Source organism: Parasteatoda tepidariorum, chromosome 5 (assembly GCF_982258835.1).
Source record: "Parasteatoda tepidariorum strain Cologne lab strain chromosome 5, Ptep-v5.0, whole genome shotgun sequence".
NCBI lineage: Eukaryota > Metazoa > Arthropoda > Arachnida > Araneae > Theridiidae > Parasteatoda > Parasteatoda tepidariorum.
In genome coordinates, this window is record NC_141759.1 from 38773888 (window position 1) to 38786491 (window position 12604).

Here is a 12604-nt window from a genome sequence, read left to right on the forward strand (position 1 = left end):
GTTACGAACAAAGATAAACAATGATAAAAACGGAAAATATTACCTTCTCAAATCAGGGGTTAAAGAGAGACAGAAAAGAGGAAAAGCTGTTAGTAAAGCATTTCAGTCATAGACAGCTTGTAGAAGGAGTAAATCTAGTTCTTTCTCTAAATTGTTCAACATTTAATTTTTACGGTTTATTATAATTACATACATCTGCAGGATTGCGTGCCCAATTTAGGCTTATAAATCTTTATCAAATAGAAGGACAGCACAAACACAAAGATACATTCACATACCTGCCAAGTCTTCCGGATTTTACTCAAGATTTTAATTTCATATTTAAAGTGGTAGTAATTATGTACTATTTTTTCTTTTATAATCTTAATTTTTAAATGATATTGATCACCACTATTCTTACAAAAATTAAGCACATACATTAATATGCGTTACTATCATGGTTGTCAACTTAAGTTTTCTCAAATACAACGTATTTGTTTGCTTAAAATTAAAGTTTTAATTCCATTTTAATACCACTGGGAAAAATGATAATAGAAGGGATAAAAAGTTGGCAGGTATACATCCAGGGTAACAACGGGATTCGAACCCGCTACCTATACGCTTTGCCCAGTATTTGGCTGGCAATTCCGCTTATCCAGCAAGGCCCCTTAATTTTAACGGGATAGAAGCACTTTTATATATTTGCTATAATTAGAAGAAAAAAATCTTGTTAGGGTAGTTAGAGAAAAAAAAATTTCTACAAAAAATGCCAGAGTGAAATGTTTATATATATATATATATATATATATATATATATATATATAAACATTTCATTTCACAATTGAAATTTTTATATATGAAATTTTATATATACATATGAAACACATAGGAAATTTATATATATATATATATATATATATATATAAAAATTTCATCAGCCCACACGATTATATCCGCAAAACAGAGTGGGCTGATATAATAGTGTATGCTGATGAAAAGATTATATCTTTTTTTTCCGTTTTTTTCAATAAAATTTCATGTTTTTTTTTTTTTAAACTGTTGTTTGTTATTTTTTTACTTATTTCCCCCCCCCTTTTTTTTTTCATATGTCTATAATTTTTCTTTGTTTTATCATGATTTTGAAATTATCTAATGCGTTCTGTTTACTGGCAGCTTAAGCGCAATAAATGAAATTTATTGTTTTTCTTAACTTTCTTCGCGTTTTCTTGTATTTATATATATATGGGTCATTCTCACAAAAACAGTCATTTTCATGTCCCCAGTATATTTTATGTTTGTTTTACAACTTACGAAAAAAAAAATTTCAGGGAAAGTGTCCTTCAGAATGCAAGCTAACAAAAGAATATAAATAAAATTATCAATTTTTATTTTTTATTTATTTTAGGTAATTTAAATATACCAATATGTCATTCCCTCACTTGTCCCCACTGCTGATTTGAAAAAAGAAAAAAATTGTTTCTGAAATAAAAAATTTTTTTTAAAAAATTCGTGTTTTTTTATTTCAGAATACTGAAATATAGAATTCAGAAAATCAATTTCAAATTTAATTTCTGATAAAAGTATTAACACAGCACTATTTTAAGCTTTGTCCCTAGTGTTTCGCATCATTCCCTCACAACTATGTTCTTATCACCTGCAATCTTCTTAGAATAAAAATATTTTAATAAAAACTTTAGCAGTTAACAACTGGCATCATAGAACAAAATTGCAGTATGTTTCCATCTTCAACTTAAAGAAGCTTTGCTGTGGAATAAATTTGAATCAATCAAACCAGGTAAAATTTTTTACATTCGTCATTCCCTCATGTCATTTTTTAGAGTAAAATAAAATACAACTTCATCGAGAAAGTGGATAATTATATGTTGCTTTCTTGTATGAATATAATTGTATGTGATTGACTTCAGAAATTAATTAGGCCTAACAGTTATTTTTAAATTTTATTGAATTTGTCATTCCCTCACTAGTGTATAAAGTGAGGGAATGATTCAAGATGAGTATATTATAAAAATTTTTTTTGTTCAATCGTGCCAGCCAATTTTATTTCCCAAACCTATAAAAACTATTAAATATATAAGACTAAATTATAATAAATATTATATTAAATTAATATTTATTATAATTTAGTCTTATATATTTAATAGAATATTAAATTATATTAAATTATAATAAATAAATATTAGATATACTTAGTATGTTATCATTTTCAAACTTTAGGTAGATGTAACTTAGATAAAAACATGTATTAAAATAAAATATCATTCCCTCACTATTAGTGTCATTCCCTCACTTTTTAAGTAGTGTGAGGGGGAGGAACCCTCTCATATTAAGTTGAAGACAACTATGACAACAATAAACTTAAACATTTATTTAACAACTGAACATAACAAGCTAAAAACAGAAACATAAAAATTAAGTAAGACTGTGTGGGATAGAGACTGAGTAAAGTTCGAAGCTCCTTAAATACTGAGGCAGTTCCAAGGTTGCCGATCGTGTGTTTGTAATCCCGTTGATTCTTTTGGCGCCTACGCACCATGCCTGGCGCCACATCACTCCCCACCGGAGTTTCATAGTCGTCAGATTCTGAAACGAACTCTTCTACCATACCGAGTAACGTACTTCTTTGGGTCCGGTACCTTTTCTGGCAAAGGAGACTCGGTAGTTGTAGTTGAAGAAAGGTCAGACTGGCAAGGAGAATCATCGTGGAATAAAGTATGGGGCTCGTCCACTGGCAAATACGCTGGTTTCAACCTGTCAATAGAAATCCACTTTTTCTTCGTAGAGATCTGCAAAAGATAGATTTTAGATTTTTTCTTAAGAACTGAATATGGACCATCATACGGAGGTTGTAATGGTCTCCGTACGGCGTCATGTCGCACGAACACATGCGTACAAGTCTGAAGATCTTTTGGTACATAAACGACTCGTTTGTCATGCCAAACAGAAGCTACAGGCTTGACCTCACTAAATGCCTTACGCAACTGGGAAATCAATTCAGACTGCGAGATGTCATTTCCCGAGTTAGTAAAGAACTCTCCGGGAACTCTCAATGTTTGCCCATAGACTAACTCAGCAGAAGAGAAGTTCCAATCCTTCCGAACAGCAGTCCTCAAACCCAGGAGAACTAGTGGCAAATTATCAAGCCAAGAATCTGTAGTATAGCACATAAGGGCTGCTTTTAATGTTCTATGAACACGCTCAATCATCCCATTGGCCTTAGGATTGTATGCAGTCGTACGAATAATTTCAACACCCAGAATTTGTGCTAATTTCTTGAAAGTGAAGGAATCCAGTTGTCTTCCCTGATCATTTGAAATTCTAACAGGAGCACCAAACCGTGAAACCCAATTAAAAATCACTGCTCGTGCTACTGTATTTGCCGTGATATCTTGTAGAGGTACCACCTCAACCCATCGTGTAAACCGATCAATTAAAGTTAAGCAGTACTTATATCCTCGACACACCGGTAATGGGCCAATCAGGTCCAAATGCACGTGCTGGAACCTAGCATTAGGCACAGGAATTCTACCCAATGGTGATATAACGTGTCGATGTATTTTAGCCTTTTGGCAACTTAAACAAGTGCGACACCACTGAACAATGTCTTTTCGAATTGAAGGCCAAACACATGTACTACATAACTGTCTTAAAGTAGATCGGGCACTGATGTGTGCAAGGTTATGTACAGAATCGAAAATCATTTTTCGAAATTTCATGGGTACATACAAACGAGCACTAGGTTGGGAAACATCAAAATACAAATTTACATCAGAATTAGGCAAAACAATTAATTTAAATTTAAGATTAGTAACATCTGGATTTTTTAAATATACCTGCAATTCCTCATCAGTCAACTGCTCAGCTGCAATTTGCACATACTCAATTTTGTCAGGAAAAGCAATTTCTTCTACCCTTGACAAAGCGTCTGCCACTAAGTTTTCCGCGCCTGCTAAATATCGTAAGTCACAAGTAAACTGTGATATAAATTCTAATTGTCGTAAACGTCTAGGAGAGCACTTTTCAAAACTTTGGGCAAAGGCGTGTGTCAAAGGTTTGTGATCAGTTATAACATGAAATACCCTTCCTTCCAACATATAACGAAAATGAATTATTGACAAATAAATCGCCAAAAGTTCTTTGTCATAAACAGAATATTTAACTTGGGCATTATTTAACTTTTTGGAGAAAAAGGATAAAGGTATATAACCAGATTCAGTTTTTTCATGTAAGGCGCCTGCTACTGCAATGTCACTAGCGTCCGTAAACAGCACTAACTGGCAATCAGGTGCCGGGTGAGATAGCTGAGTAATGTTTACAATACTTTCTTTGCATTTTTCGAAAGAATTTTCTAACTCTGCAGTCCAGTTAATAGTTTTACTATCGCCTTTTTTCCTACCCCCAAGTAAAGCGTTTAACGGGGCATGCAATTCTGCCGCTTTGGGAATAAATCTCCTATAGAAATTTAAACACCCAAGAAACCTGCGTAAATCTTTTAGAGTTTTGGGTTTAGAATAGTTAACAATTGCATCTACTTTATGTGGTAAGGGTTTGACACCATGCTCATTTACTAAATGTCCAAGGAAGGGTACTTCAAAAGATCCAAAAATACACTTAGAAGCATTAATTGTTAAACCATACTGTTTTAAACGTTCAAATATTAAACGTAAGTGATACAAATGTTCAGTCTCGTTAGCACTTGCCACGAGAATATCATCAATATAAGCAAATACAAAATCTAAACCATATAAAACTTCGTTAATAAAACGTTGGAAGGTTTGAGGTGCATTACACAAACCGTAAGGCAGATACAAAAATTCAAATAACCCAAAAGGTGTTATAACTGCAGTTTTCTCAATGTCTTGTTCTGCTACGGGAATTTGATTATATGCTTTAACAAAATCTATAATACTAAATATTTTCTTGCCAAACAGATTTTGAGAAAAATCCTGCAAATTTGGTAAAGGATATTTATCAGGCCGAGTACAGGCGTTTAAAGCTCTGTAATCGCCGGTAGGTCGCCAATCAGAGTTACTTTTTGGGACCATGTGTAGGGCGCTGGCCCAAGGACTTTTGGATGGCCTACAAATACCATGTTGCAGCATGAAATCAAATTCAGATTTGGCAGCTTGAAGTTTAACAGAATTCAATCTGCGAACTTTTGAAGCGACCGGAGGACCAATCGTGTTAATATAATGCACTGTATCGTGCTTAATTTTAAGATAATTAGGTCTAACTCTAGTAATTTCAGAAAATTCCTGAATTAAATCGTGATATTTAGTATTGCCAAATATTGTTTTAACACTTTGGATTGAGGAAGGAAAGATTTTACCTTGATGAGCCAAAGACGTTTTCGTATCAATTAATTTCTTATTTTTAAGATCGATTAACAACTCAAAATGTCGTAAGAAATCCGCGCCTAAAATTGGTTTTGAAACATTCGCAATTATAAATGCAAAATCAAATTTTCGATGTAAACCAAAATCTAGCGACATAAGTTTAACACCAAATGTTTTAATAGCAGTGCCGTTAGCAGCATGCAACACATAATTTGATGTTGGCCTGCAACCTTTAAATGTTATAGGCAATAAACTTACATCAGATCCGCTATCGACCAAGAACATTAACTTAGTTTTGCGATCAGAAACAAAAAGTCGGTGGCTAAATTTTAAATTCTCACTACTATTAACCACCGGACTAATAGTAGAGCCCATCAGTTTAAATTAAAATTGCAAGGCTCAATACATTTGTGTGCTTTTTTAGCATACTTCCTATGATACCAACACATTTCCGTTTCGGCAGTTTGACTCTCTGCTTCACCTTTAGAAATGTGAGAAAAACTTTTCGAAACATTAGATTTGGAACGCAAACGACTACGATATCTACGCATAGATTTAATTTCGTTCTTCAACTCTGCCAAATCCGTAGACATTTGAGCTATTTTTTCCATAAGTGAATCTCTACTTACAACTTCATTACAACTTGAAGTTGCAGAAAAACTAGTTACTTCAGAAACCTTATCTGCCAAAGTTGACAAAGTGTCTAAACCTTCCGTACTAACACTTAAAATAGACTGAATAGATGAGGGTAAATGAGACAGCCAAATAGATTTAATAACCTCATTTGAAAAATTAGATCCTGCTAATTCTCGCATATGTCGCAACAAGGCAGACGGCTTAGAATCCCCCAATGCAAGGTCCTGAAGTAAAGTTTGAATTCTTTTACTCTCGGACAAGGAAAATTCTGCAATAAGTCTATCCTTAACGGCAGTGTAAGGCTTTTCCAAATTTGGGTTTCTGACCAAGTCCGCAATTACTTGCATAATATTCTGATCAAGAACAGAGATTAAACAGCAATACATAGTAGATTCAGAAGTAATCCCTGATAATTTAAAATTAGCCTCAATCTGCGTAAAATATAGACTTGGATTATCAATCCAAAATCCAGGTAAGCGAAGGCCAATTTTATGAATTTCAGTTTCAGTTCCCGTTTTATCTTTATCAGTCATTGTAGCACAAAACTAAGCAACTAGTTAAAGATTCACTCATGAAAATTTTCAAACTAAACTAGTTGTATATATATACATTAGAACAATTCAATAACTAGAGAATATATGGAAATATTCACAATAAAAATAAGTATTTACATAACTAAGAATGATTCAGAACTACAAATATTATACTAAGAAATATATACAACAGCATTTAAAGTTCGTATATTCAAATTCAATAACTACTATTTAAAGTCTCTTACAATACATTAAGTTTAAATTTTAAGTAGTGCAAAGCAAAGCAGTTGACCAAATAAGAGAGGAAATTGTACATTACCAAATTCAAGCAGCTATTCCAAATTGTAAAACAACGGATAATAGCGTATCCAAAAACATAATAAACACAAGGGTCACCAATTGAGGGGGAGGTACCCTCTCATATTAAGTTGAAGACAACTATGACAACAATAAACTTAAACATTTATTTAACAACTGAACATAACAAGCTAAAAACAGAAACATAAAAATTAAGTAAGACTGTGTGGGATAGAGACTGAGTAAAGTTCGAAGCTCCTTAAATACTGAGGCAGTTCCAAGGTTGCCGATCGTGTGTTTGTAATCCCGTTGATTCTTTTGGCGCCTACGCACCATGCCTGGCGCCACAGTGAAATTAATTAATTTATTTACTAATTAATTTAAAAAATAAATTAATTTATTAAATTAGTTTATTAAATTAATTAATTTATTTATTAAATTAATTAATTAATTATTAATTATTATAAATTAATTCATTATAAATTAATTATTTAAAAAATTAATTAATTTAAATATTAAGTATAATTTATAGGATATATACTTTCTTTATAATGCCATTACATATTTCTATTAATATAAAAAGTTTCAGAGCTTTTTATTCACTTTACTTTTTTGGGATTTTATGAACTGAAAAATGACAGTTTTCGTGAGAATGACCCATATATATATATGCTTTCAGCCCTAATTCAAATATAGGAAAACTTGCTCTACTTTATAAAAATATTTTCTAGTGGTAAAGAAATATAAATTACTTTTAGTTAAGTAGTTTTCGCAGAGATGCCAACTTGCTCCGGACAGCAAATAAATGTTTCTGAGTGGTAGCTTTTTAATGTTTGATTCTTGGTTTAAAAATTCAATTTATAAGGTTTTTACACACCACTACTTTTAAATACTTCGAGGGCTTATGTGATATGCCACTTTGTTGAGCGTTTTAAAAAAAATTTTAAAATTTACCAAAAATCTTCAAAGTTTAGAGTGTAGTTGTTTACCGCTTTTTAAAATAATTTGTCCCGTCCGAAGCAGTTGGCATCACTGGTTTTCGCTTCAAGTAATGTTTTCACCAATACAGATCAAATATTCGAAGTATGTTATGAGTTGCAACTTATTGGATTTATCTCGTGTTTACTGTTATGAAGTGTGGACGTAATTGTCCTTATTCTGCAAGGTATACTATTTAATTGCCTACCAATTTTTAAATACTTTGAAGAAAGCGGAGCAGTTGGTGATCCTGCAAATATCCCCCTGTTTCGTTTTTTAAACTCTCATGAGTGTCCTTCCAGACTTAGTATGTCATTCATTCTGTGTTAAGACACCTAAGAAGATTCTTCAGAATCGGAACTGTTACATCTTCAAATGGGATACATTTCAGTCATGCTAAGATTTTCAGGGCCGGAATACCCATTAGGGCAGACTAGGCCATGGCCTGGAACCCCAAATGATTAGAGGCTCCCCTTAAAATGGAATTTTTAAAAATAAATTTAAAAAAATTAAGAAAAATAATGATTTTTCAAATTTTTTCAAAATGTCATGATTATTTTTTAGTTCCAATTTAATAAAATAAAGTAAAATTTAATTTATTATTATTCATTTTTATTTTGAATATGCTTTCTTAAATGAAAAGATATATAAATACTTTTATATTTGAATATAAAAAATATATACGAGAAAAAATATATTCTTCTATATGTTATTCAAGCCTGATTTCATTGATAATAAAAGTTTTATCCATAGAAATCATGAAAGGGTAAATTAAATTACTACATTTTATAAAATAGACTCATAAATAAATGAAATTAGAGACTGAAAGTGGATAAAAGTAACGTTAAACTGCTAATATATTTTATTGGATGATTTAGCTGTTAAATATATATTAAAAAAAATCAAACTTCCAAGATGACAGCTCTGATAGACTTTGTACCATAGATAGACACCGTTTTTTATCTATAGCTGCCGATTAAAAGCATATAAGGACTAATGTGGGCACCATGTATACAAAAAACGCATATAAACACTTTTATACGAAAATATAGATCTACAGTGCATGCACTATACAAGCACATTTTTTTATATAAAATATAGAATTATACAAATTTTTACAAACATCATTTATGGTTCAGACGCATTTTATCATTAAAAATGTTTATAAAATTAGTTTATAAAAATTATGAGTTAGATTGTTCAAAATGTTGTCAATTAAAATTCATGATTCTTCTTCTGTAAAAAGATGTAAGACAGGAATATGATATTTTGTTTTTCAAGTTTAAAAGACAAAGAAATCAATAGTTTTTCAACGCTTTTTTTAGGTATAATTTCAATTTTTCAAAAACATTAGTTTGTGATTCAATCATATTTTGCGTCATTCAAAGATGTCTTTTAACATTAACAGCAAATCTTCAACTCACTTCAATTTGATGAAATATTCTGCGGGAAAAAAATCGTCTGCTCGAATTGATTTACAAGAAAGAAAAAAATTTGAGCTGCGAAAAGAAAATACCACTTTTAACTTCATTGAAGGCTATGCCGATGAAATGGAAATGTTTTACAATCCACGTAATCTATATGACAAAATATTTCGAATTTTATGTAAGATGGAAGGTTACATGCATATCATTGAGAGGTGATCGTCTGACAGAAATGTCAGTAACCGAAAAAGAAAAGGCTTCCACACTTTCATGCAAATGGCATTCAGCTTGCAGCTCTCCATACCTTTCATCGAAAGTAAGATGGGGAGAACTTTTTAAGGTGAAAAAAGGAATAAAATGCATTGAAGGAAGAAAAAAAGGGGTGTTGGGGAAAGAGTTGGGGGTGGATAATGGGCAAAATATGTCAGTGAAGGTGCAGCCATGCACGGGCAGAAATCTGCATAGAAACTTTTGAACGAAAAAGCGTGCCACCGTTGCCATTTTTTTAAATAGGGTGTTGAAATAGTGCCGCTGACTCCCACTTCTTTCAGGAAGAAGTTTTGAGGGAAATTCTGAATTTAAATGTAGTACTATTTCAGTGGCGTGTTAGAAAAAGAGAAGTAAAGTGTTGCAACCAATTTATTTTTCTGCGCCAAAGTTCTTTTTCTGAGCTAAATAAGAACAAATTTAACTTTTTTTTATTTCATAGAATAAATCTTATGTATATAAAAGTAAGTTTTGTGTTTAAGTAATTAAATTAAAAGGTAATTTTCATTAAATATAAATCATTAAAAAAAAATTCTAAAATCCAGTGATTCTCAAACTAATGATTCTAAGTTTCTTTCAAGGAGTCCAAATCACGTAGATTTAATCACGCAAGCATTTAAGCCTATTTATGTCACATTTTAACGTATTTCGCTGTATTTTTAAGCTTTTAAATCTGATCGCAAAATCTGTGCACACAGTTATAAAACGTTACCAAACAATTTGTCAAAATTATAGTTTTTTAGCATAAAATAATTGATAATTGTTTGAATTCTAAAGTTTAAAAAATTTTACATCTTTTTAATCTAAGTAATAAAATTGATTAGTTTTAAAACTAACTTTTTGACTTTTAGACATTAAATAAAAGACTGGACACACTTGCTCTCACAATGCTTGAAAATCAAAATGTTTGAAAAAAATAGAATGAAAAAAAAATGGTAATCACCGCAAGGCGATCTCAGGTTACCCAGTGGCAAAATGGTGGCTGTCTAATTTTTTTTTTTAAAAAAGCAACTTTATTGTGTTTTCATCTTGGACATCTTTAACTGTTAATCCTGAACTGCTCGGTACACAATTTCTCAGACATATTTGAATGCAGCTCAGACACATTCTGTATAAATTCTTTTGATGACTGAATAGACATTGAACAGCCAATCGAGGTCAATATTAACATTTTCGGATTGATAAAATGGTGTTTGATGGAGATTGTAAGCTACATCATACACCCGTTTCGGAAGTTCATACATCAAATATGATTTAAAAGCTAGGCCTTTTTTTCAATTTTACATGAATAGTGAATGAATCATTTATATTGCGTGGAAGACAGTCTACAGTCTTGTGCGAGTTATTGGGTACGTTGACAATGGATCCTTTTATCCGTAACTGGTGATCATCAACATCCAGTTCTTTTATTTGCATGAAAGGGGTTCAGAGAGTCACCATTTTCTCTTCGGTCAATTCTCTCAACCACTTTGGTACTTTTGTGATGCTTGCGTTTGCGAACGGAATCCTTTCGTTTTTCCGTTGATTGTAATGCTTAAGGCAGTGTTTCCCAAAGTGTGGTACGCGTACCCCCAGGGGTATGGGAACAGTCTACCGGGGGTACGCATTCTAATGCGAAATATCTTGCAACAAACGAAAATTTCACAAAATTTTATTTAAAAACAAAGCTAGTCATGAAAATTTACGATTACGTATTTTTTTATTGGCTATTTTTGGCAGAGTTAACAGTTGATAATTAGGGGTATCAACAGCCAGTTGTGATTTGTAACTTTTGGACAATTTTTTACAGTAAAAAATACATTCATTTTGTATTAGTGGTACACAGCGTTACGAAAAATTTAGAAAGGATACACAAAAGTCATAAGTTTGGGAAACACTGGCTTAAGGTATTCCCGTCTAGGTTCTTTGGCTTTTTCAGCCTCGGTAAATTTAGGCCTTGGCATCGTTTTTTTTTTTTTTTTTCTTGCTTCAACTCTTAACTATTGGGATCGTGTCAATTAGTTTCGGAACTCTTTATTTGTGATATTCACCTGAATTAGTATTGAAAACGATCCAGTTTGAACTGTAGGTTAGAATTTCTGATTCTTAATTAAAACAATAAAAACAGAAATATCGGTCAAATGATGAAATTCTCTTTTATTCACAACCTCAATAAGTATTTATGGGATCTCTCTGGTCCCATATCTCAAAAATAAATTCATCAACTTAATGCATAACAAAAATAAAAGTGAAAAAAAAAAGAATTCTAAAAAAATTATCAAACAGCAGCGGTCGCCATAGCAACGCATGCGCACTGTTTATTATCACTCTTGATTATTGCAGCTGAAAAGTGCGGACGCTATGAAATCCAAACCAAGACCAATGGGTAAAAATAAAAATACCAACCAATTTAACGCAAGTTCTAAACTACTTTACAATTTCGAATTTTTAGCAAAATAAGCAATACGGAATAAAATCCAAAACGAGAATAAAATATAGAATTTCGGAAAAAGATAGGTAGATAGTAAAAGTAAGCTAACTATACAATTTTCGTTTTAAATTTTTTATTTCATATCTCGAATACACCGATGTTATATTATATATCTCGAATATTATTCATTAGAGATAAATATTCCGAAGTATTATCTTAATTGATTAAAGTGCACCTGTCGATGAGAAATTCATTTAACATCTTCTTCATTATTCATCAGAATAGCATAATCAATGAATTTTTAATTCAGCGATTTATCTTAAAATCTCATTCCAAAACGGTTGCCAGTTTCGGAATGATAAATTTAAAGAACGTCTTCTTTAATCTTAAATTCCCATTTATCGATTATTTCAAAATTTAACCAAATGATTTTATTGGTTAAGAAAAATTTCACGTCAAACAACAACTGCAGACGATTTCTGCCCAGCCAGTAATTAGTTAAGAACTAAAATTTTAATTTTCGAACTACAGAAAATCGCTCTACGCCTTAGAACATACTTTATTTAAAGTTCGTCACTAATTCTCAATATTCACACGATAATCTTTTTAGTTCAGTCATTTTGAAAAATCCAATATTTTAACAGAAAAAAAAATGTAAGAAAAAATTCTAAATCTCATTCTTGACGGTAACTGACCAATCACATAGAGAAAAAAAAACAATCTAAA

At 31.5% G+C, this 12604-nt stretch overlaps 1 protein-coding gene across 1 annotated transcript; it reads right to left on the reverse strand.

The window, feature by feature from the left end:
• Positions 1 to 5707: 5707 nt before the first annotated feature.
• On the reverse strand, positions 5708 to 6502 carry LOC147808932 (uncharacterized). Its single transcript, XM_087162744.1, has one exon. It carries the CDS (start codon positions 6500 to 6502, stop codon positions 5708 to 5710), a length of 795 nt encoding a protein of 264 aa, XP_087018870.1.
• Positions 6503 to 12604: the final 6102 nt, after the last annotated feature.